This window comes from Eulemur rufifrons, chromosome 7, assembly GCF_041146395.1.
Source record: "Eulemur rufifrons isolate Redbay chromosome 7, OSU_ERuf_1, whole genome shotgun sequence".
Taxonomy (NCBI): Eukaryota; Metazoa; Chordata; class Mammalia; order Primates; family Lemuridae; genus Eulemur; species Eulemur rufifrons.
This window is the reverse complement of record NC_090989.1, coordinates 107,159,527-107,183,892: the sequence shown is the minus strand read 5'-3', so window position 1 is coordinate 107,183,892 and position 24,366 is coordinate 107,159,527. Positions and strand designations below refer to the sequence as shown.

The 24,366-nt window shown below is 40.1% G+C and overlaps 1 protein-coding gene across 1 annotated transcript in view; it reads left to right on the top strand.

Annotated features, from left to right (window-relative positions):
* MED12L (mediator complex subunit 12L) overlaps positions 1-24,366 on the top strand; it is a 311,879-nt gene that overhangs the window by 54,977 nt on the left and 232,536 nt on the right. The window contains exons 5-10 of the mRNA XM_069472005.1: positions 7,652-7,821; positions 11,137-11,247; positions 12,274-12,543; positions 15,919-16,068; positions 16,834-16,933; positions 17,251-17,387. Coding sequence (XP_069328106.1) covers positions 7,652-7,821; positions 11,137-11,247; positions 12,274-12,543; positions 15,919-16,068; positions 16,834-16,933; positions 17,251-17,387 — 938 coding nt within the window. The remainder of the gene's footprint in view (positions 1-7,651; positions 7,822-11,136; positions 11,248-12,273; positions 12,544-15,918; positions 16,069-16,833; positions 16,934-17,250; positions 17,388-24,366) is intronic.

Genomic DNA, 24,366 nt, shown 5'->3' with positions numbered 1-24,366 from the left:
TTTCATATAAATGGAATCATATAATGTGTGGTCATTTGTAACTGGCTTCTTTCAGTTAACACAATGTTTTCAAGGTACATCTGTGTTTCAGCACATATCAGCACTTAATTCCTTCTTATGGCCAAATAGTATTCCATTCTATGCATACACCTTATTTTATTTATTCTTTTATTAGTTGATGGACATTGGATTGTTTTCACTTTTTGGCTATTGTGAACATGCTATGATCATTTGTTTATAAGTCTTTGTGTGAGTATGTGTTATTTCTCTTGGGTATATGTTCTCATTCTCTTGGGTGTACATAACTTGCTGGGTTTTCTGATAACTCTGTGTTTAACCTTTTAAGGAACTATCAAACTGTTTTACACATACTACATTTGTCATTTACATTCTCACCAGCAGTGCATGAGGATTCCAGTTTCTCCACATCCTTGCCAATATTTATTGTCATCTGTCTTTTTGATTATAGTTGTCTTAGTAGTATCTCATTGTGGTTTTAATTTGGATTTTTCTGGTGGCTAATGATGTTGAGCATCTTAAATGTGCTTATTGGACATTTGTTTATCTTCTGTGGAGAAATGTCTATTTACATTCTTTGACTATTTTTTAGTTGGGTTATTTTTCTTTTTATTATCAAGTTTAATAGTTCATCATATATTTTAGATTCAAGTCCCTTATCAGATACATGATTTGAAAATATTCTCTCCCAATTTGTAGGTTATTTTTCATTTTGTTGATGGTATCCTTTGACCAAGAAAGCATTTTAAGAACAGAAAATGTGAGAAAAATGGTGGAAAATCTTCTAGTCATTCTTAGATGTTCAAAAATGGAGTGTACAATAATTTACATGTGCAGATTTTTTTTTTTTTTTCATTCCATATGCACCAAAGTCAGGCTGGTTAAATTCTCTGTGTCCTGCAATTTTGAGAAGCAGGCTGTTCTCACTCTGGGGAGGGAAGAACCTTTTATTGTAGTGGTGTAGCCTAAGGAAGAATTTTCAAGGAAATGAGTTTTGCCATTGAGGAATCTGTCATCTTTGACTTAAAGTGCTGTGTCAAGTGGATCACCTTAAAGATGTGGTCCTCAGTCTCTTGATATGGCTGAATTAAAAAAAAAAAAACTCTTGTATTTTATTTCACACAATCAGTTTCCATTGGTTTGATGATGGGAAAGAATGGAGCCAGGAAAATGAGCCTTTACAAAATCAAAGGCCATATATATACACACATACACACACACACACACACACACACACATTTACAAAGAAATTTATTTAAAAAGAATAGAAAATTCAGTGTTTGCATGAAACATTTATAGCCCATTAGTGAACAGGTGTTTTTAATTAGTTATAGTAAAGATAGTGTATTAGGGAATTTGGCATTTTCCCTATTGTAATATTGGGAACCTTTTAGGTATGCAGTGATAAGTTTAAACTATAAAGGAAAGAAGTTTGTATCAAGAGTTGAGAAGCAGAATAATTTGGAAGGAACTTGATTTGGTAGTTATTTTGGGAGGACCTTATGGTATATTGACTGAAGTCAGTACTTAGATGTTATTGTCTATGTGTAAGGCTTACTTTTACGGGGTGAAAGAGATGGAGGAAATTCTAATGTTAGAAAAGGAAGACAGATCCCTGCTAGATGGTGGATTTGTGTACAGAGACTAGAGAAGACTTTTAGATAGATGTGACATTTGAGTTGGACCCAGAAAAATTTCCACATGTGAGTGCAGGTGAGCAGAGAAGATACAGGCATACCTTGGATATAGTTTGGGCTCGGTTCCACATTGCCACAATAAAGTGAGTCACACAACTATTTTGGTTTCCTGGTACTTATAAAAGTTCTGTTTACACTGTACTGTAGTCTATTAAGTGTGGAATAGCATGTTAACAAAAACCAGTGTAGGTAATATCTTCATTAAAAGACTTTATCTCTAAAAATTGCTAATGATCATCTGAGCCTTCACAAGTTATACTATTTTTGCTGTGGTCTTGCCTCAGTGTTGATGGCTGCTGACTGATATAGGTAGTGGTTGCTGAAGGTTGGGGTGGCTGTGGTAAGTTCTTAAAATAAAAATGAAGTTTGCATGAATTGATTCTTCCTTTTACGAGTGATTTTTCTGTTGCACGGATGCTGTTTGGTAGCATTTTACTCACAGTAGAACTTCTTTCAAGATTGGAGCCAGTCTTCTCAAACCCTGCTGCTGCTTTATCAACTCAGTTTATGTAATATTCTAAATCCTTTGTTGTCATTTCAACACTGTTCACAGCATTTTCACTAGGTGTAGATTTCATCTCAAGACACCATTTTTTTTGCTCATCCATAAGAAGCAACTCCTCCTCCGTATAAATTTTATCATGAGGTGCAGCAATTCAGTCCCATCTTCATGTTCCACTTCTGATTCTAGGTCTATTGCTGTTTCTACCACATCTGCAGTTACTTCCTCCACTGGAGTCTTGAACCCCTCAAAGTCATCTGTGAGGGTGGGAATCAACTTCTTCTAAACTCCTGTTAATGTTGATATTTTGACCTCTTCCCATGAATCACAAATGTTCTTACTGGCATCTAGAATGATAAATTGTTTCTAGAAGGCTTTCAGTTTACTTTGCCTAGAAGTAAAGGCAGCTATAGCCTTATGAAATGGCAGCTACTAATATAACCTTATGGAATGTATTTCTTAAATAATAAGACTTTAAAGTAGAAATTACTCCTTAATCCATGGGCTACAGAATGCATGCTATGTCAGCAGGCATGGAAACAACACTCTTCCCCTTGTACATCTCTAGCAGAGCTCTTGGGGGACCAGGTGCTTTGTCAGTGAGCAGTATTTTTGAAAGGAATCGTTTTTTTGTCAATAGCAGGTCTCAACAGTGGGCTTAAAATACGCAGTAAACCATGATGTAAAGAGATGTGCTGTTATTCAGCTTTGTTACTTTTACAGAGCACAGGCAGAGTAGATTTAGCATAATTCTTAAGGGCCCGAGAATTTTCAGAATGTAAATGAGCACTAGCTTTACCTTAAAGTCACTAGCTGCATTGTCCCCTAAAGAGAGAGTCAGTCTGTCCTTTAAAGCTTTGAAGCCAGGCATCGAGTTTTCCTTTCTAGCTATGAAAGTCCTAGATGGCATTGTCTTCCAATAGAAGGTTATTCTGTCTACATTGAAAATTTTTAATTTAGTGTAGCCATCTTAACTAGATCTGGATAACTTCACCATCAGCACTTGATACTTTACCTTGCTCTTTATGTTCTGGAGATGGCTTCATTACTCAAAACCTCACAAACCAACTTCTGCTAGCTTCCAATTTTCCTTCTACGGCTTCCCTTACCTCTCAGCCTTCATAGAATTGAAGAGGGTTAGGACCTTGCTCTGGATTAGGCTTTGGTTTAAGGGAATATTGTGGCTGGTTTGATCTTCTATTCAGACCACTAAAACTTTCTATCAGCAAAGGGCTGTTTTGTTTTCTTATTATTCATGTGTTCACTGGAGTAGCACTTTTAATTTCCTTCAATAACATTTTCTTTGCAGTCACAACTTAGCTAACTATTTGGCACAAGAGGCCTAGCATTTGGCCTGTCTTGGCTTTTGACATGCCTTCCTCACTATGCTTAATTATCTCTAGCTCTTGATTTCAAATGCGAGATTTGTGACTTTTCCTTTCACTTATACACTTAGAGGCCATTGTAGGGTTATTAATTGGCCTAATTTCAATGTTGTTATCTGGCTATAGGGAGGCCCGAGGGGGGAGAGGGGAGAAAGAGGGGAACAGCTGATTGGTGGTACAGCCAGAACACACACAACACTTATTGATTAAATTTGCCATCTAATATGGGTGTGGTTTTTGGTGCCCCCAAACAATTACAATGGTAACATCAAAGATCACTGATTACAGATCACCATGACAGATTTAATAATAATGAAACAGTTTGAAATATTGCAAGAATTACCAAAATCTGACACAGACACAAAGTGAGCATATGCTGTTGGCAAAATGGTGCGACAAACCTTCAGCTTGTTAAAGAAAAAACAAACCTGCAATATGTGCAAAGCACAATAAAGCAAAGTGCAATACAATGAAGTATGCCTGTATTTTAGGTGGATGTAGCATCATAAGCATGAGAGAGAAAGCAACTTGAGCTAGTAGAATTAAGTGAGAAATGGTAGACAGTGTTTGAAATGACTTTAATTCCTAGCCAAGGGGTTTGTCCTTAATTCATTAAGGATTGTGGATCTATTGAAGGTTTTGAACCATGAAACTGACATTTATTGATTTGGTAAATACCTGCCCAGAGCATTGCCAGGCATTATGTTGGCTATTGGGTATTAACTCACCTGAGGCAGAGGCAGGGTCTAACATTAGTGACAGCAGGTGATATCCACTGACAGTCAAGTTCTAACTTTTAGTTTCCTTTCTAAAAACTTTTCATCCTGGTGATGATGCTGATAGCTACCACTTACAGATTAATTTCTGTGTTGCATGCACTGTGCTAAGTGACTCCTGCTTACAGTAACTCTGAGGTACATATATTATTAATTCCTATTTTGCAGATGAGGAAATTGAGATTTAGTAGAGGTTAAATACCTTGCTCCAGGTTGCAGGACTAATGTGTGGCAGAGCTGAGATTTGGACCCTAGGGCCATCCTATTCCAAAGTTCATTCTGACACCACTAAATGCTGCCCTCTCTTGCTTCTGTGATAATGTAACACTGCTAGGGACCTTTGTGAGCCTTGCTGCATTTGGTGTCCTCTGTGCTTGCTTCCAGGGTGGATATTCCTGCTCTGTTGGCTCCCAGTTCTCTTATTGATACTACAGGTATTCCAGGCCTGGCAGGATCGTCTTCTCTGTAATGTGGCACATCTCTGTTCTCACTTGTCATGTGTTTATGATTTCTGTGTTTTCATGTACTTGAGGGGGGCCCTGTTTTGGTGCTACTTTAGCTGTGCATCCATGACCAAGATTACAGTGTCTGTATCTGTAAAATGGTAGGGCGGACAGCATGACCTTTGAAACCCCTTCCCGGGCAGCCTTCTGTTCCTAGGGTTAGGCATTAACACAGAAGGAATAAGTGGCTCTGGGATTCTTGGATGCTAGAGAAAGCATGGTCAAAAAACCTGTCATTCATTTCAGTCCTGACCCCTGACACCACTCTCAGTAACGTTACGTTCATAAACGTTCTAATGATCTGGCTTTATGGACCTTAACTTCTGTTCTATGCGGTCATATCCTCTGAGTCGCTCAACTGTAGAACTGCTCCACTTTCTGAGCAGCCTCTTTGGTCACTGTCTGCATATTTTCCACCTCTGAACCTTTTCTTCCCTCACCCCATCTTCCCTACAGTCTCTATCCATTCCTGTTTTCGTTTTGTCACCTGAAACTGGGTCCCTGCTCCAGACCAATTAAATCACAGTGTGGGGTGGAGCCCAAGACACAGGCGTTTAAGCTGCCTTGTGGTGGTTGTGCACTTGCGGCTGAGAACCACTGCCTGAGTTCAAAGCAGGCCCATCTGGCCTCTGTCCCCCATTGCTCCCCTTTCATTACCATTCCCTATGCATGAATAATTATGAAAATTGTTAATAATTATTAAGGAGTACAGTATTAGTAGCTATTTGTTTTCTGTTTTCGAGTTTTAATGGGAGTTTTACATGCATCCACAATTTTTATCCTAATCTACTCGGGGCTATCTTGTGTCCCAGCCTCTACATCTGTCTGATGGACACGACAACGTACCGTCAGTTAAACACAGGGAAAGCACAATGCCAAGAGGGCTTCATTTATGGATTCTCAAAAGGAGTTCAGATTGTGGAATAATATGTCAGGCAATTAAAAAAAAAGATGTGTATAATTATAGAAACATTTGAACACACAGGAAAAAAGATGGAAAGATATATATTAAAATATTTAATGATTATGGGTGGTGGGGTTACCGATGGTTTTTCTTTTCATATCTGCAGTATAAATTTTCTATAATGAACATGCATTTCTCCTATGTTTTAAACAATCATAAAAGGAAAATACACTCTAGAAAAGTGGGGGTATATGAATGTGTGTGTTATTTTTAGCTCGAGGCTGAAATATTCAGTGGGGATATTGAGAATAGTACCATACTGAGAGTGAGTTAATAGCAAGGCTTGGCATACAAAAGCTAGGATTTGGATTTGTGTTATTTTTGTTTTTGCTTATTATAGCTGAGCTAAACTTGTCTCATCTGATGGTTGGTATTTTGTGTTGTTGAACAAGTGAGTGTCATGAGACTATTAGCCCATAACATGGGCACAAGAAGATGATGACATTGATAGTTTACTGTTTTGTTTCTAATGCCAGTGGATTAACTTTAATGATAAGATCTGTTATTGGTGCTTTCTGAAAACTGTTAAACTGAAAACAGAATGTTGACGTAGTATCTGTTCATCTTTTTGCATTGGCTTATTGCCGGAGTTTAATAACTCTGGTATGCCTTTGAATTTTAAATAAGACATTTAAAATAAGTGGCTTAGACCAAAACTTAACAGTAGTTATCTCTGGGTTCTGTTGTCAGGTAATTTTAAGAGTACTCAAAAAAATGAAAACAAAACACTCAATTAGCAACAGAGTCTTAGTTTCTACTCTTTCTTTTTCAAAATAGAAGGTGGGAGAACCTATTGCCAAATAATAGGAAAACAGTGTTCTGTGGTCATGTATCAGTAGGGTGGTTCCTTCTGAAATGCTGTTTTGCTAATCCTTGGGGAAATTTGGCTGTGAACGTGCAATTATTACATTTTTATCCACAGAATGGGCTAAAGTTGGCATCACATCCCTCATGGTTGCCAGAGGCAACACACAGATTTAATTTGTGCCCCCGTGGCAGGCATTTTTGAATAATTTTAGTGATTTTTTTTTTTTTTTTCTGATGCTGCTTTTTTGGTTTCCTTTCTAGTCTCCTACCTTTTGCTGCTCCCCATCCTCTCTGATTTCATTCACCCATTCTGAGTTTTGAGTTCTGAGGCAACTTGTGTTGGCTGAAGAGAGGAGAGTAATCGAAGGGCTAGATGGTTGTCCTCGAGGACAGCCACACCTGTGTCCCTGGCACCCCTGGAGGCCAGGCGGGTGGGAATTTGGAATGCTCTCACGGTCCAGCTCGTGGTGAATGTCGACCTCTTACAGACTGACAAAAATAGAACAAGTCTTAATGAGCCATGTTTAAAACCCAACATGGAGTCTGAAAAATGGACCCTACGAGCTGCATTTGGGGGATTTTGAATTCTTTTGTTGTAGATTTGCCGAAGTCTTACATCCACTGTTCTGTGCCCTGCTGTGCCTTTGATATTTTGCTATACTAATTGTGGTCTAACATACAGTATCACCAGATGGAGCTAATCTGAGTGTGAACACCTTTTCTCCTAGGTGCTCCTAGAGCTGCCTGTTCCCCCAAGGGCTGGCCAGTGTCCTGCTGGCCTCTGTAGTACAGGTCGCCCTACACTGGCATGCGTTTTGTAAGGGCTTTGGGGTGGACATGCTCTTCTGAACACAGCTTGCACATGCAAAAATAATTTTTTATGAAATAGATGTTTGTTTTATATGTGTATCCTGCAGATAATCAGAATGGGGGAGAAAAAGTGTAATTCTTATACCTATTGTATCTAGAAATTCAGATTCCCTTTTTTAAAAACTGCAGAGTGGACCCAAATATCTACGAGATACCTTCGAGAACAGTTGGCCAAGATTTCTGACTTTTACCACATGGCCTCCAACATGGGCGACGGCCCTGTCCCTGTGCCCCTGGAGGTGGAGCAAGCCATGAAACAATGGGAATACAACGAAAAGCTAGCATTTCACATGTTCCAGGTAACCTTTCCAAGCCATGAGAGGCTATGTATGTGGCCTGTTTTTAAGAAGAGAGCAAATTCCTTATGGTTCCTGTGGTTTGGGAGTTAAATTGTATCTTTATATGAACCCAATACATTCAAAGAAAGTAATCTGACGTCTCTCACATTGAATTGTATTTAGGGTAACTCATTTGCCCTGGGATGACAGCTTGTTACACATATTGATCTCCAGCTTTCAACCATGTCAGCCCTTTTAGTGCCATTAATTTGTAATTGGGCAATTAAATATAATCCTTCTGAACAGTTTATTTTGCAAAATTAGATATATTTATTTAAAAACACCTTTGTGCTGATGTCTGTCTCAGTACAGATCTCCTTTAGAGCTGAGTTATCCTAGAAAAAGGTCATCTTCATTTGGTTCAGCCTGCAGTTTAAAATGCAGAGTTGAGGAGTGAATGCTTATCCGGACAAACTGATGTAAATAATAGTGACCAGAAGAGGGCGCTTGTGTGTTTATCTGCCTTAATCTTTATTCACCGCAAGGTGGAAGAAGTGTATTCAGCTGAAATCCTGTTACTAGCACAGACTTTCAGTACCTGCTACCTTGATCAAAGAGGGAGGGGATATGTGGTTTTTAAGTTTCTCCTTTAGAACCTTAATTATAATTTTCGGGTGGCAAGAGACTTTTTCCAAGAGCTCAAGATAGGAAAAAGCATGGTCCTTTTGGGAAGTAACATTGTTAATTTTTAAGTCAATAAAAACAACTCTTAAAATCCTAGTTCCATTTAGATGAGGGACTGCTTCAGTGCCTTCCCTGAGATTTTATGACTTTTATTGAGCTCAGAATTTAGTCTGCATCTTGGAAAAATGTCTCTCAGCATGCTTAATATTTTTGGAAGAATTACTTTGTATAATTGGTTATACAATAACAATGAAATTGGTTATCTCTTTTATAGAAAGCAGTTAGGTCCTAAGCGATGAATGTAATTGAAACATTAATGTTAAATTTTAAAAGTTCATTATATTTTAATTTGCCATATTCTGAAATGTAAAACAGACACTAGTACTAACACATGAAGACATTCATGTGCAGAAACAGGGCCCGGGTCTATAAACAAAAGCATCTGAAGGATGGACTATTATGTGTATGAAGATTTTTTTTAACTTGCATTCACCATGTCTTATATCTTTTTTTTTTTTTTTTTTTTTTTTGTTGAGACAGAGTCTCACTTTGTTGCCCAGGCTAGAGTGAGTGCCGTGGCGTCAGCTTAGCTCACAGCAACCTCAAACTCCTGGGCTTAAGCGATCCTACTGCCTCAGCCTCCCGAGTAGCTGGGACTACAGGCATGCGCCACTATGCCCGGCTAATTTTTTCTATATAGATTTTTAGGTGTCCATATAATGTCTTTCTATTTTTAGTAGAGACGGGGTCTCGCTCAGGCTGGTCTCGAACTCTTGACCTTGAGCAATCCACCCGCCTCGGCCTCCCAGAGTGCTAGGATTACAGGCGTGAGCCACCGCGCCCGGCCCACCATGTCTTATATCTTAATGCAAAATTCCATTTTATTTCTTTTTTTTAAAACATTTTAATTAATTTTTTAAATTAACAAAATTGTACATATTCTTTATTAAAGTTCACTTTACACATCTGAAAATTTTAAATTGTACTTTTCTGGGGTTAACTTTTTTTTTTGAGACAAGGTCTAGCTCTGTCACCTCAAACTCCTGGGCTTGTGTGGTCTTCCTGCCTCAGCCTCCCAAGTAGCTGGGACTACAGAGGCATGCTACCACTCCCCACTAATTTTTCTATTTTTTGTAGAGAATGGGGTCTTGTGCTTGCTCAGGCTGTTCTTGAACTCCTGGCATCAAGCAAACCTCCTGCCTCAGCTTCCCAAAGTGCTAGGATTACAGGCGTGAGCCACCTTGTCCAGCCTGTGATTAACTTTTTAACTATTTTTGACTCTAAATATTTTTGAAACTAGAAATGAGCAACAAGTAAATACCTCCCTATCATATCATGTCAGTATGGTATCATTATGATCTTTGAAATACTGCAACTATAATCTATCAGTGTAATATTTTCACATGAATCCTTGATAACCATTGTAGTGGACCATTGATGATACATAAAAGTTGCCAGGAACAAAGTAAGGTTTCATATTAACTGCTGCATTTGTTACCTGAATGACCACAAAACTATAAGTGCCTTTCCCAAAAAACATAACTTTTTGTTTCTCTCTGGAAGATTCATTCTGTGAATCATGATAAAAAGCTATAATATGATATCAAATCTCTATATACATAGAATGACATAAAGGAAAGTGTGTGTTTTGTATAAGTATATGAAGGCAATAAACACAAGGTGCTTATATCAAAGTTAGTGGTCTCAGTAGGGATTATGCCATCCTGTGGGGCATTTTGGAAATTTGTAGGGGCTGTTACTGTTTTTTAGTGTTGTTGTGTTGGAATGTTTAAACATTATATTATCATATATTCTTTTCACTTTTTATATTAGGTCATGATATTGACTCTTAAGATTATATTTTATAGATAAGCTGTAGCATCTAAAACTCATTTTAGGATAGTGAAAGAGGCTTGTAAAGGGGGCATTGGTCTTACTGGTCTCAATTTTAAACTTTTGTTGAGATGATAGTATGAAGACTGCTTTTCTACTTTATAATGGTCACCATCAGCCAAGTTTCCTCCTGTAACCATGACTTCATACTCCCTGAAATCTAGCCAGGGACTTGACACGCCCTTCTGAAAATTTCCTTTCTTATTGGAATTAATTTTTTTCAATTCACAGTGGATTACTAAAAAACAAATGAACAAAATCCAAACATATAAAAAAATCCTAGTGGCTGGGCATGGTGGCTCACGCCTGTAATCCTTGCATTCTGGGAGGCAGAGGCGGGAGGATCCCTTGAGATCAGAAGTTTGGAGACCAGCCTGAGCAAGAGTGAGACCCCGTATCTACTAAGAATAGAAAAATTAACCAGTTGTGGCGGCGCACGTCTGTAGTCCCAGCTACTCAGGAGGCTGAGGCAGGACGATTGCTTGAGCCCAGGAGTTGGAGGTTGCTGTGAGCTAGGCTGGCGTCACAGCACTCTAGCCCAGGTGACAGAGCAATACTCCACTACCCCCCCCTCAAAAAAAAATAAAAAATAAAACCTGGTTCTTCGTTTCGTTTAGATTTTGGACTGTGATCAGTGAGACCATGTTTTACAATAATAGTAAGAACAATAGTAAAATTACACTTAAGCATAAGAATGACAGTGCCCTTTTGGATTTTATTGTTAACATTATTAGTGTAAGTTTTCTTTGTTCATTTAAGGAAGGAATGCTAGAAAAACACGAATATTTGACATGGATCCTGGATGTTCTGGAAAAAATCAGACCAATGGATGATGATCTTCTTAAACTCTTGTTACCACTAATGCTGCAGGTACAGTACATGTCACCTTGAGCCAGTTGATTTTATGGGCAGAAATGAGTCTGATAAGAATGATTAGGTAAGTAGAGGTGGAAAAAGAAAAAAAAAAATCCTGTTGAATGGAAGGACAAAAATGTCTTTGACATTACAACATATGATGTGTTGTTAAGAGGCTTCTAATAAGTCTTAGCAGTCATTTGTATTAACCATGTTCATAGTTTGTATCCACATGTCCTTTTTAAGTAATCTCACCCATGTTGATTTCCCTCATCACTGAGCTAAGCAAACAGTTTTAAAAATACTGTTTCCCTATAATAACACAGAATTCTGTGAAAACAAATCACCTAAGAATACAGAGGATCTTCTACATTCTTTTGTTTAAGCTCTTGGGGATAGGAAACTTCTTATTTTGATGATTTGGTCTAAGACCTATTAAAATTTATGTTATCTGGATGAGATTTATTTAAAAGAAATTTCTTAGGTAATACATGCAATTGATAATTCAAACAGTATGAAAGAGTATCTGGTTGGTGAACAGCAGCTCACTCTCTCTGCCTAGTGCCCTCTCCAGAGACTACACTGTGCCAGGGTCCTGTGTACCGTCCCTGCGGTGTGCTGTCCCTGCACTGTCCGTTACAGTAGCCACCAGCCAGACGTGGCTATTGAGCTTTTGAAATGTGACCAGTACAGATTGATGTGTGCCCTAAGTGTAAAATGCACACCAGATTTCAGACTTAGTATGAACAAAGAATGTATAATGTTAGTACTTCTTATGTTGATTGCATGTTGAAGTGATAACATTTTGGACATACTGAGCTAAATAAAATACGTTTTTCTACTTCTGTTTTTTTAATGGCTAGTAGAATCTTTAATAAAAATTTTCTCTGTGGCCTATATTATATTTCTATTGGTTTATACCATTGGAAGTTTTTTTTTGTTTTTTTTCTTTTTTAAATGAAAAAAAGGTCTGTGTTAAAATAGTTACTTAACCAAGATGCTTAAGACATTACTGAAGCCTGGTGTCCTTCCACTTCTCAGTATTCAGACGAGTTTGTTCAGTCGGCCTACCTGTCTCGTCGTCTTGCCTACTTTTGTGCCCGGCGTCTTTCCTTGCTGCTGAGCGATAGCCCCAACCTCCTTGCTGCCCACTCACCCCACATGATGATAGGACCAAACAACTCGAGTCTCGGGGCCCCCAGCCCTGGCCCCCCTGGCCCTGGCATGAGCCCCGTGCAGCTGGCCTTCTCAGATTTTCTTTCCTGTGCACAGCATGGTCCCCTGGTTTATGGACTCAGTTGTATGTTGCAGGTAAGTCCTTGACCGTTGTTATTTAACGTTAAAATTCAATGTGGGAAACAGTTGGGTTGGGAATAGTATTTTCAACTTCCTAGTTGAACTTTCACAACTCCAGTTTTTCCCTCACCCAAGCAATTTATTGTTTGAAATTTTATGTTTTTATTTTCCTGTGTTGGATCAAACTGAGAGAAGATTTGTTGCATCTGTCTGAAAGAAAGTTATTGTGGTTGCTCTTTATTAGAATCATTAAGCAGTTCAATTAAAAATCCTTCGGGGAACACACAGAATAAGGCGGCTGTGTTATTGTTCTTCTGGAAGGACAGTGTCTCCAGACAGCATTCGTGTTCCTCAGTTTACGTCTTGGTTGCCTCTCTCTGTGTTCCCCTGGATCAGGTATTGAGCTCTGTTCATTTTCCAAGCACTGTTGCTTGTGTGGTCCTTGAATATCCACTAATGTGCTGGTCGCTGGGCTGACACTATCAGAAATGAGATACAGCCCTGTCGTAGAGGAGCTCATAGGTTAGTGTTAGTTCACAGTTCTTGGGTCTTACTGTTTTCTGCTGTGTGCTGAGGGACTTTGGAACAGAGCTGGCTCTGAAGACATGGTCTCCATTCTGGTAGAATTTACTGTCTTTTCAGGAAGACAGGGTCACAGATGGGCAGTTATGTGACAAGGGCTGATGGAGAGTTTCTTGGGGGGGGGGCTAAGACAATTGGAAATGAGAACTTCAGGCCCCACCTAAAATTCATGGAGGCTTTATGAAAGAAGTTTTATAGTTTTTTTTATATGAGTTTTTAAAAAAAATCAAGTAGAAAGAGGGTGGTAGGGGTGTTACTGGCAGAGGAAACAGCAAGAGGAAACGCCGAGAGGGATGGTCAGTCATCTTGTGTGCAGGTTGGTGTCGATGGGATACAAAGTCTGTTGGGGGTCAGGGCGCAGAACACCCCCGTGGGCCTCATGATTGGGATGTCATCAGAGGGTTTTATGCAAGGAAGTGACACGGTCAGTTGTGTTGTTCATTTAGATTGTTTTGGCCACAGTAGAGGGAAGATTTATGGGGTTGGGGAGGTGTAGGAATGAGGGAGACACAGCAAAGAAATCAGTTTAGAATCATTTAGTTGAGTTCAGTTTTGGACTCTTTTGGACTCTTCTGTCCTTGAGGACCTCCAAGTGGCTATGTTCAAGAGGTTGTCACTTCTGAAGATTAGGGCAGACACTTGGCCAGGTGTGTGGACTGGGATCGTTCAAGGTTCCTTGGCTGGTCAGGAGGGTGTGAGAGTCTGTGGTGTGAGAGGATCTGTGGACCTGAGGGGCAGGAGTGGTTGAGAGATGGGCAGAGAGAAGATTGGCCAGAATAGAGACACGGAGGGAGTATTGTTATGGAAACAAAGATGAGGAGCGTAACAGTAATACTGTCAAAATGGTATTATCATAGTAGTAGCATTTATTATTTTCTAGGCACTGTTCTAAGTTGTAACATGTTATTAAGTCATTTAGTTCTCAGACCTAGCCTGTGAGATAGGAACCACTGTTATTCCTAATGCATAGGTTACGGAGCAAGTAAGTGGCAAAGCTGGAATTCAAACCCGAACAGTCAGGATCCAGAGCCCACGCTCAGCTGCTATGCTGCGCTGGGGTCTGCAGAAAGTTTCGAAAAGGATTTAGTAGTGGGCACTGCCCACGGTATTAGGGAAGTCTGGTAAGAAGATGGTTGGAGTTATCTTTGACAATACGGTGGTTGTTGATGATCTTTTTAAGAGCTATTTCAGTTGGATAGTGGGTAAGAAGCCAAATTAACATATTAAATATGTTGAGGAGTGATGGAAACAGCCTGAACTGTTCTTTTGAGAAATGTGTTTTGAAGGGAAGAGAAGGGAATGGATAGTGGAGAGAGATGGTTGCTGGGCGAGTGGGGACTTAAAAAATATTTTTGATGGGCAGATTTGCACTTACTTCTAAGCTAAGGGGAAACTAGTGGAGGGAGAGCCTGAGAGTAGGAGATGGGTGTTTGACACAACAGTGCCCTGGATCTGGGAGGCTCTGGAATCAAGAACACATGGAAAGGGCTGGGCCAGGAGCTGAGGACCCCACATTGCCGCAGGCAGGGGGAAGGAGGTAGGGATGTCGGCCAGTGGAGACAGACTGATTGTTAGGGTTCAGGGACTTGACTTTCTTCACATCTGCCATCTGGTTTCCACGAAGATGTTACTTAGATCTCAGAATTTAATTTTACATTTAATTTCACATTTTTGAAAAAAGAAACACTGCATTCATTCTCTAAGCTCACATTGTTTGCTTTTGAGTGGCATGATAGCACAGTGATTTAAACATGCACTTCAGAATCATGACCTGATTTTAAGCCCCCTTCTGCCACTTACTGTGACCCTGAGGCTCTGTTTCCCCACGTGCGAGTGGGGGGTGATGACAGTTTTTACTTCACTACCTCCCAGGGTTACAGTTACGATGATGGAGACCTCCAGGTCAGTGCACAGCACAAAGTACTTAAGTGAGAGCTATAAGGTTTCATCTGCATTTAGGAGGCAGCAGGTAACATAGTGGTTCTGAGCATCTGCATGTGCTGGAATCAAACCTGAGCTGGTTACTAATCTCCTTTGTGGCTCATGTTCCTCTTTGGGAAAATTGGGGAATAACAGTACCTACCTGATAGGGTTGTTGTGACATTTAAGCAAGACGGTCATGTAAAGTACTTCTGGTTGAGGAAAATATGTCTGTAAAGGTCTAGGGCAATAGTAGGTAAGCTACAGTCTGTGGGACCAATCCAGTCCACAAGCTAAGTATAGATTTTACATTTTTAGTGTGTTATTAAAACAAAAAGGAAGAATATGTGACACAAACTATAGGTGGCCTACAAAGGTTAAAACATTTACTCTCTGTCTTTTTATAGAAAAATGTTTGTAAACCCCTGGCCCAGGGTTACTGCCTAGCATTTATGAAGCTGTTGTTGTGCCATTATTTGAGAGATTCTTTAAAAAATAATTATTTTTTAGCTTTTATAACCTTAGAAATTATGTATTCTAATTTCACCTCATGTTTTTAATTGCATGAGGAAATTGTCTTAAGTGGCAATCTTTAAATGATTACTGCATTTTTATTAAGTTCCCCCAGGTTTCCTGTGTTGGAACATTAGCTTATGAATTATAATATTCCTTAACTTCTCAATAGCTGCACTTCTTTTCTTTCAAATTAATAACTCTCGGTTTTGTCTTATCACTTGGAAAGTTGAGAATCGGGTAAAATGTTCATGTTTTAAACTCACTGGCAGGAAACTATAATATGGTGATGATACGGTGTCATTTTTACTGTTTAGCTGTTGTTACAGTTTTCTCCCTCCTCTGAACATCCGATTTTTCCTGCTTCATTTCCAGACTGTCACTCTCTGTTGCCCAAGTGCCTTGGTGTGGAATTATTCCACAAACGAAAATAAGAGCGCGAACCCAGGCTCGCCCCTGGATCTGCTGCAAGTGGCCCCTTCTAGCCTCCCCATGCCGGGTGGGAACACAGCTTTCAACCAGCAGGTAGACTTTCCGTTTCAGTGCTTGGATGCGTGTTTTCATTGTTGAGAGACATCAGGTCATAGTGGGCCAAGTCTGGGTTTTAGTATCTCAGATCCTTGGGTGCCTTTCTGTGCTCAGCCCCCTAACTCTCTGGGTGACCTTGGGGAAGTAGTTAGCCTCTTCAGAACCACAGAAGTTCATGATGTTACTCATTTTCTTTTCACCCTCTTGCTGGGCAGTTCTTGCTGAGAATTCTGCCGCCCAGACAGTGATTATGGTAGTGGTTCTAATACATGACTGTGGCTCTGATAGTACTTTGTGATATCTAGTAATCATTTTACATTTGTATTCGTACTGTTTTATTATTTCAGGGACTTATGAAACTCGAACATAGGATTGTGACTGATATTTAGAATAAGATCCTTGTCTTTCACCAAGCAGTTTTCCTACATTAAATAAAACATTGCTAGTTTTCATGCATAGAATGGCTCAAAGAGGGTATTTTTTAGAACTCTCACCTTTCCATGTGGGGTCTCAAAAATTTCACTTGTAAAAATTTTTTGCAAGCGTTTCTTTTTCTGTACATTTATTATTGAAAGCTGGCATTGAATTACCACTTGTAAATTTAAAAAACGCACTTCTTGGGCAACAGGCCGTGTTTCCTACAATTCAGTCAAGATTGTAGTTCTCCGTAGGATATTCTACTCATGTGGAAAAACCTGACATGATATAGACAGCCGCTGTGGCTTTCTAAGCACAAGTTAATTAGAAGTGATTATCTTCCAGGTTCGGGCAAGGATTTATGAAGTGGAACAACAGATAAAACAAAGAGGTCGTGCAGTGGAAGTTCGGTGGTCTTTTGACAAGTGCCAAGAGTCAACAGCAGGTACAGAGCACAACAGAAGAATGAGTACTTGTGAATGTTGGACTTTGTGCTATGTTTCTGAATTCTGTAAACCACTCCACACTAATAAGGGAACTTTTTGACAGAGCCACCTGGTGAATTTTGAGAACATTTTTCAGCTTATGCCTTTTAGATGTTGGCTGTCTGGAGTGTCAAGTTTGGTTTTGATGGCATTTCTTTGATAGTATATGCCAAAAATGATAATTTTAAAAAACAATTTTGCCTTCCGTAATGATGAGTTTGTACTATGCTGTTATGACTTTGTCCTTTTTAACTGCTTGCTTAATTTCTGCATCTAGGGGTGACTATTAGTCGGGTTTTGCACACACTGGAAGTTTTGGATCGTCACTGTTTCGACCGAACTGATTCCAGCAATTCAATGGAGACACTTTATCATAAGATTTTCTGGGCAAACCAAAACAAAGATAACCAAGAGGTAGTTGATGTTTCTTCTTTAATTTTCACCTTTTATTTTCTTAGCATATTTTCTTCTCATTCAGTAAACCCTGGCAAAGTCTTTTCTATAATTCATAATATCTTATGAAGGTGTGTAAACTTTGCACCCGTTCCATTGTTGGGCTAAGATGATCCAAGATTATTAAAATGATAGGTCCATTGCGCTGGTCTACGGAAGCGTAATGATTGGAAAGACTTTTCTTGGCCCTTTTACCATCACTCTCCGATTTAACTTTTAGCGGAATATCCTTCATCTAGTGATTAGATATTAAACGATGGGTTTGGTTTTAACTTAGGGGGAATGTATTTTAATATTTAGCACAGCAGAGGGCAGTGCATGGATACATGTGATCTTTGAAAAATCCTTAGACAATGTGTTAGGGTTTTACAGAGAAACAGAACTAATAGAAAAAATACGTGTGTGTCATGTGTATGTGTGTGTGTATATATGTGTGTACATATATATTTGTAGAGAGAGGGGAAAAAGAGATATTTATTTTAAGGAATTGGCTCATGTGGTCATGGGACTGGCAAATTCAAAACATGCAGGGCAGGCTGGAGACTCAGGGAGGAGTTGATGTTGCAGTCTTTTTTTTTTTTTTTTTTTTGAGACAGAGTCTCACTCTGTTGCCCAGGCTAGAGTGAGTGCCGTGGCGTCAGCCTAGCTCACAGCAACCTCAAACTCCTGGGCTCAAGCGATCCTACTGCCTCAGCCTCCCGAGTAGCTGGGACTACAGGCATGCGCCACCATGCCCGGCTAATTTTTTCTATATATATTTTTAGCTGTCCATATAATTTCTTTCTATTTTTAGTAGAGATGGGGTCTCGCTCTTGCTCAGGCTGGTCTCGAACTCCTGAGCTCAAACGATCCGCCCACCTCGGCCTCCCAGAGTGCTAGGATTACAGGCGTGAGCCACCACGCCCGGCCGATGTTGCAGTCTTGAGTCTGGAGGCAGAATTCTTTCTTCCTCTGGGGAACTCAGTCTTTTCTTTTCAGGCTTTCAACTGACTGGATGAGGCCCACCCACGTTATGGAGGGTAAACTGTTTTACTCAGGGTCTGCTGATTTAAATGCTAATCACATCTAAAAAATACCTTTGCAGCAATATCTAGAGTAGCATTTGACCAAACAACTGGATACTATAGCCTAGCCAAGTTGACACTTAAAATTAGCAATCAGAGACAATTTTTATCTTATACTTTCCTAAGCAATAGATTGTTTCATTAGTGAACTGCTCTATAAACGTAGGATTTTCAATTATTTTTTTCCTCATCCTTATTTGGGGGTAAATAAAAAGTTTGTCCTCTTTTCCCAAAGAAAAGTGCCTGTGGTGTATCCAGCTTATGTTAGGCTCCAGGAATGCAGACGTAGGTTTTAAGACACCTTCAATACCTTAGTTAACTGATTCTAAGTATCTCTGATTTTTCAACTGGCCTTTGGGAGTGCTTATCTGGAAAGAAGAGAAGAGATGAAATAACAAAAACAACAATCAGAAACCTTTCCCTATCCTACCTTAATGTGAGCCTGCTACATGTTCCAGATTATTCGTCTTTTTGGGATAATTTATGAATCATCACCTTGCTTCTCAGAGATATGGTTCAGGACTAGTGGTGCCGAGTAGGATCAGAGTGTTGAGAGCAAGGGACAGGAAGATTGAGTGCATTTTTTAAATGCACTGTGAGTCTCAGTAGAAATCCTTCAGCACTGCAGTAGATCGTGCTGGTTATAAGCCCATACAATCCTCTGTGTGCTGAGGCAGGTTAGAGTGTTACTGTTCTCTTTTAGGGTAGAAATTTTTAAGTCTATTTGTAGTCATGATTTCTTAGATAAAAGGCTTCAAGAGTACTAAGATTTTTAATACGTAGAAGTGAGTTACCTGGAAGGAAAACAGAGATAACCAAAATTCAAGATGTCCTTAGCTTCTTATACTAAGTATTGAGTAAAAACTACCTGGTTTCCCGGTGAAGGTTTTACCACTTCGGTTTTGTGGTTAGTGTGACTACATAACTTTGTAGTGAGTGAACTGCTAACTTCCAGATTACTGCCTCATTCACTCACGGAGACTTATGTCACAGCACGCTCAAGAGAAAATGGTAACAAGGGTGTCTCATCAAGGGCAAAAATTATGTTGTGATATTTCTGAATAAAATCACACTGTTTGGTAGGGTTCTCTCTAAAACACAGCTGTCTCCAGGGTGGGTGCTTGAGATGAGCCATTACGGTGCAAGAAGAAATTATTAGAGCTTGTTTAGATTACCTTTTAAAAAATCTTTGTCGCAGTTTTATAATAAACTTAATTACCATGGTAGTATTGATACAGAAGTTATGAATAAGTATGTATTGGGAGTTTTTACTAAAAACAAAACAAAACTCTGTGCTTGGGAGGGTAAGTGGAAATGTTTGGAGATCACTGCTCTAAGTCTACACGAATGACTTCTCCACCCAGGATGCAGGGAGATGCATGCCAGTAGAGGGCGACATGTGCTCAGGGCTGAGAGTCCGGGAGGGTCTAGGAACACAGTCCTTGGAAGGAATGTCAGTGTTGTTGCCCCATTTAGCAGTAATTATTTTGAACATTGCCTCAACTTCAGAAAGATTTGATGTGAGTGAGGGGTTGCTTTGTAGTTAATATGCTGCTTTATAAGTAAGACAAAAACTACATTTTAAACCTGTAGTTCATACTGGCCAACTTTTCTTAATAATCTGGCAGAAAGGATAACTGAGTGGACAGATCCTTCGATAATATTTAACATTAATTTTTAAAATATGGCTTTGGCATCTATTTGTTTGCACGTTTATATCAGATTATATATGTATATGTAATCAAATGACGAAGTTTTATCTCTGTTTACCAGGGTTTTCTCGACAACAGAGTCACTTTATATGGTTCTGAAATTCATGTATGAGCTGCAGCACTGTGTTGACTGATCAGCTGTGCGACCTTGAGCAAGTTGCTCAAGGCTTTGTGCCTTAGTGCCCTCACTTTTTAAATAGACATAAAGTATTAGGGCATTAAATATGAAATGTCCCATTTTAAATCGAAAGTGTAGTTTATTGTATCTCAAACAAGAAGCAGTACAATTAACCAAAGTATGCACCTAAACTATCGACACAGTTTTGCCATCTTAATGGTAGCTTGTTTGTGCCAGCAGCGAAGAAACCTGGAGAGCGAGTGACGATGAAATTGTGAAAGGCATTTTCCACACCTTGTTGAGAATTGGATATTTTTCTTTCAAAGAAGTGGTCCAAAGCCTGGAAGAAGTGGTAGTCAGTTGGTGCCAGGTCTAGTGAATACAGTAGATGACAGAGAGTTTCCAAGTCCAGCTGCTGTAGTTTGAACAGTGTTGTTTGTGCGACATGTGGTCGAGCATTGTCTTGCAAGAGGATTGGCCTGTCTCTATTGACCAGTCTTTGCTGTTTAATCTCAAGCATCCTCATGATTTTGTCCAACTGGTTGCAGTAGACATCCACTATAGTGGATTGACCAGGTTTCATGAAGCTGTAGTGGATAATACCAACGTAGGCTCACGAAACAGACATCATTAGCTTTTTTTTTTGATGAATATTTTGGTTTTGGTCTGTGTTTTGGCACTTCATCTTTATCCAGCCATTGTGCTGAATGCTTTTAATTGTCAAAAAGAGTCCATTTTTGATTACATGTAATATTATAGTATAGAAATGGTTCACCTTTATGTCGTGACAGCAAAGAAAGGTAAGCTTTGGGATGATATCCATTCTGACGCCCATTTAATTCATGCAGAGCCCATCTATCCAGCGTCTTTACCGTGCCCATTTGTTTCAAATGGTCCAATATTGTTGTAATAGTAACGTTAAACCTTGCTGCTAATTCACACGTAGGTTGAGATGGATTCGCTTCCACTACAGATTTCAGCGCATCATTATCCGCCTTGGTCTCAGGTCATTCACTTGGCTCGTTTTCAAGTTTAAATTCACCATAATGGAACTTCTCAAACCATCGACATACCATGTGTTCACTAGCCACATCCTTCTCAAACACTTCATTAATGTTTCAAGCTGTGTGCACTGCATTGGTTCCGTGACAGAACTGATACTCAAAAATAACATGAATTTTTGACATATCTATGGAGTCACAAAAATTGCTCTAAAAAATGACTTGAAAGATAATCACAAGCCAAAACATGCATTTAAAAGAATGAGGACATACCTTCACAATAAACAATAAAAAAACAACGAAAAAGAAGTGTCAAAGTGAAATGTCAGAGATATCAACTCTAAAACTTAGTACTTAAGGAAATTGAGAATTATAAAACACCATACAAATATGTTCCAAAAATTGTTATTGTTAATGATAATATAACAATCATTATTAGTATTGTCTTGCAAGAACCAGTATGATGACTCTGTTCTCTGATAAGGAGTTGTATAAAGTGGTGTTGTTAGGATTCAGAAACACATCTCACTTCTTTAAAATGTACTTCCCCTCTTTTGGTTTCACAATTTGCGTCAGGATTTAGACAACATGGTAGATAATAGTTTACCCACCTCTGTAGCTGTGATGGGTTGGAGGTTTGCTCTGACGGGAAGTCACGTGCAGGTGTGCCCAAGCCCTGGGTTGCACAGCCTGCTTTCTCACGTTTGTTTGGGAAACTTGAATTTCACCCTCCTCGATTCCCTTTTCTCTGGAACTGCTAAGGGGAAGTCTGATCCCCTCTACTTCCTTGTAGGGAATGGAGAGAGCATCCGTTCGAAGGGGAGGAGCCAAGGGTTCTGAGGTTTAGACTTGTGTGTATAATCAGTTTCAATATTTGGTGAAAGCCCGTGGAGAACTGTAGTGCCTGGGATGAAGGCGATCCAGGCCTGGGTCCCAGCCTGTGGTTGGGCTGTGCTGGTGGCGAGAATAAGAGTAGGAGCTGACACCGTGCCCCACGTTGGGTGTGCCTTGCCTGTGGCGTGCTTTTGCTAATTCCACGTGGAATATGTTTATTCCTCTATTCTCTGCCTCCCTCTCCCCCCATCCCCTGTATTCTCAGCTACTGCTTCTGTGTCAGGGATGGGTGTTATGGTACAAGAGGTGAAAATAAAAATGTCAAAAACCTTAAGATTTACTTGTTCTAGATCTGTGCTGTTTGATTTTACATTCTGGGTAGTATGAGATTGTAACCCTGAGGTCAGGGCTCTGAGACTCGTGTCCCACGCGTACCCTGGTGTGAGTTAGTCGGGGGCTACTGTGTATAGGGCAGCTGAGAGGGTGGGGGCTCAGGTGGCTGGGAAACAGGCAGGCCCTATCTGAAGAGGGCAGTCTTTCAGATTATTGGATTCTACTTGGGGTTGCAGATTCACTGTTGCCTGATCATCCAACGTTTCAAGAGAAGCTGTATGTTAAGGTTTGTATGTGAACTTTCCCAGTCTTAAAATGCTATGCAAGCCAAGCACCGTGTCTGTTGGCCGTGTTAGCTCAGATGCTTGTCACTCTCCCACTCCTGACATGTGTTCTGTACAACATGCACTCACTTATTTGCTTGTTTGGTGTTTCAGAGCTGTTTCTACTCTGGGTGATGAAGGTGGAGAGGACCCTGACATCCATATAAGGGAGTTGCTCTGTGGGTTGTGGGGCCTCCTGCTTCTAAGTGATGACTGAGTCTGTCTCTTGTGCCCTCGCCTCTGAGCAGCAGGATGAGGAGGGGGACCTCTCAGCCTTACAGAGACCTCGGACCACTTCTTCCTCTTGGCGTCTTTCGTTGTTTGGGATGTGTAAGGACAGAGGCAGCTGTATCTTTGGGTTCCGTGGGGGCATGAATAGAAGGGAAAGTGTGACAGTGACAGGAATAGTTGCCTTTTTCACTTCTCTCTTTGGGGCCCCAGGAAGCAAACTTTATCCTGACTAATGAAAAGGCTGAACCAGCTGCCACTGGGTAGAAGGCTGCAAAACAGCAGCACTAGCATGTGTGTTTCCTCTTTTCCTGCTACTGAAACCATCATGCAGCTAAAATCCAAAAACCTGCGTATTTATTGTGTAGATTTGTTTTATGCTTAGACTCTTCATGAAGAATTCTCTGAATAGGTGTGACGAGTTCATACTAATTTTTTGAATGACAAAGGTCTTAAGTTCCAGAAATGTGCTTTCCTCCCCTTGGGCACAAGGTGTTCCAGGCACAACCAGGTCTGTCTGTATCAGGGTGGCTTAAGAACTCTGACCACTGTAATCCAGAGACAAAAGCTCGGTTTCTGTCGTCACTGTGCTTGTTCCTCATTTGTCTTCCTGCGGGCCTGTGGCTCTGTGAGGTCAGGGTCTGTTTCTTCCTCTTGCCGGCAAGCAGGTCATTAGCCCCTAGCGCGTGCCTGGGGCCCAAAAGGTGCTCAGCAGGTATTTATTGAATTTGGCTTTTGAAGTTCATTAAACAGCTGCTGGGGCAGTGAACTGAAAGGAGAAGCCCCTCTGTGGGCTTTGGCCTGGAAGGGTGGGGATGAATACAGTAATGGAACTATGTGTGTCAGTCTTACACACGGTACCTGCTCACATGTACAGGAGAGTATGTGCAGGTGGAGGTAGGGGTGTGGCTGACAGGACAGCTGTCTCCTATAAAATCAGCCCGTTAGTGCATTTCTTCTGGGGTGCTATGGACAATTCACTTAGTTTTGATGAGTCTCAGTTTCCTTGTTTGTAGATTGGGCTATTTCCTGATGATGTGAAAATGACTTGAAACCATATCAGTAAGCCATTTAAATATTTATGGTGCCTCACATCTAAATGAGTACTTAATAAACACTAGCTGCTGTTATTACTGACTGATGTATTTATTTAAAGAAGCAGTTAAAAGCTCTGGAGAAATGGAAGGTATACGATCAGAGACTTGTAGAGGGTCCCTTGGGGCTACTGTGGAGACATATAAACACACACACACACACCCATTGCACAGTCTGACAATCCAAAAGGTGTAGCCAGGATCTGTCAGGGTTTTTACATTCTTTGACTTTC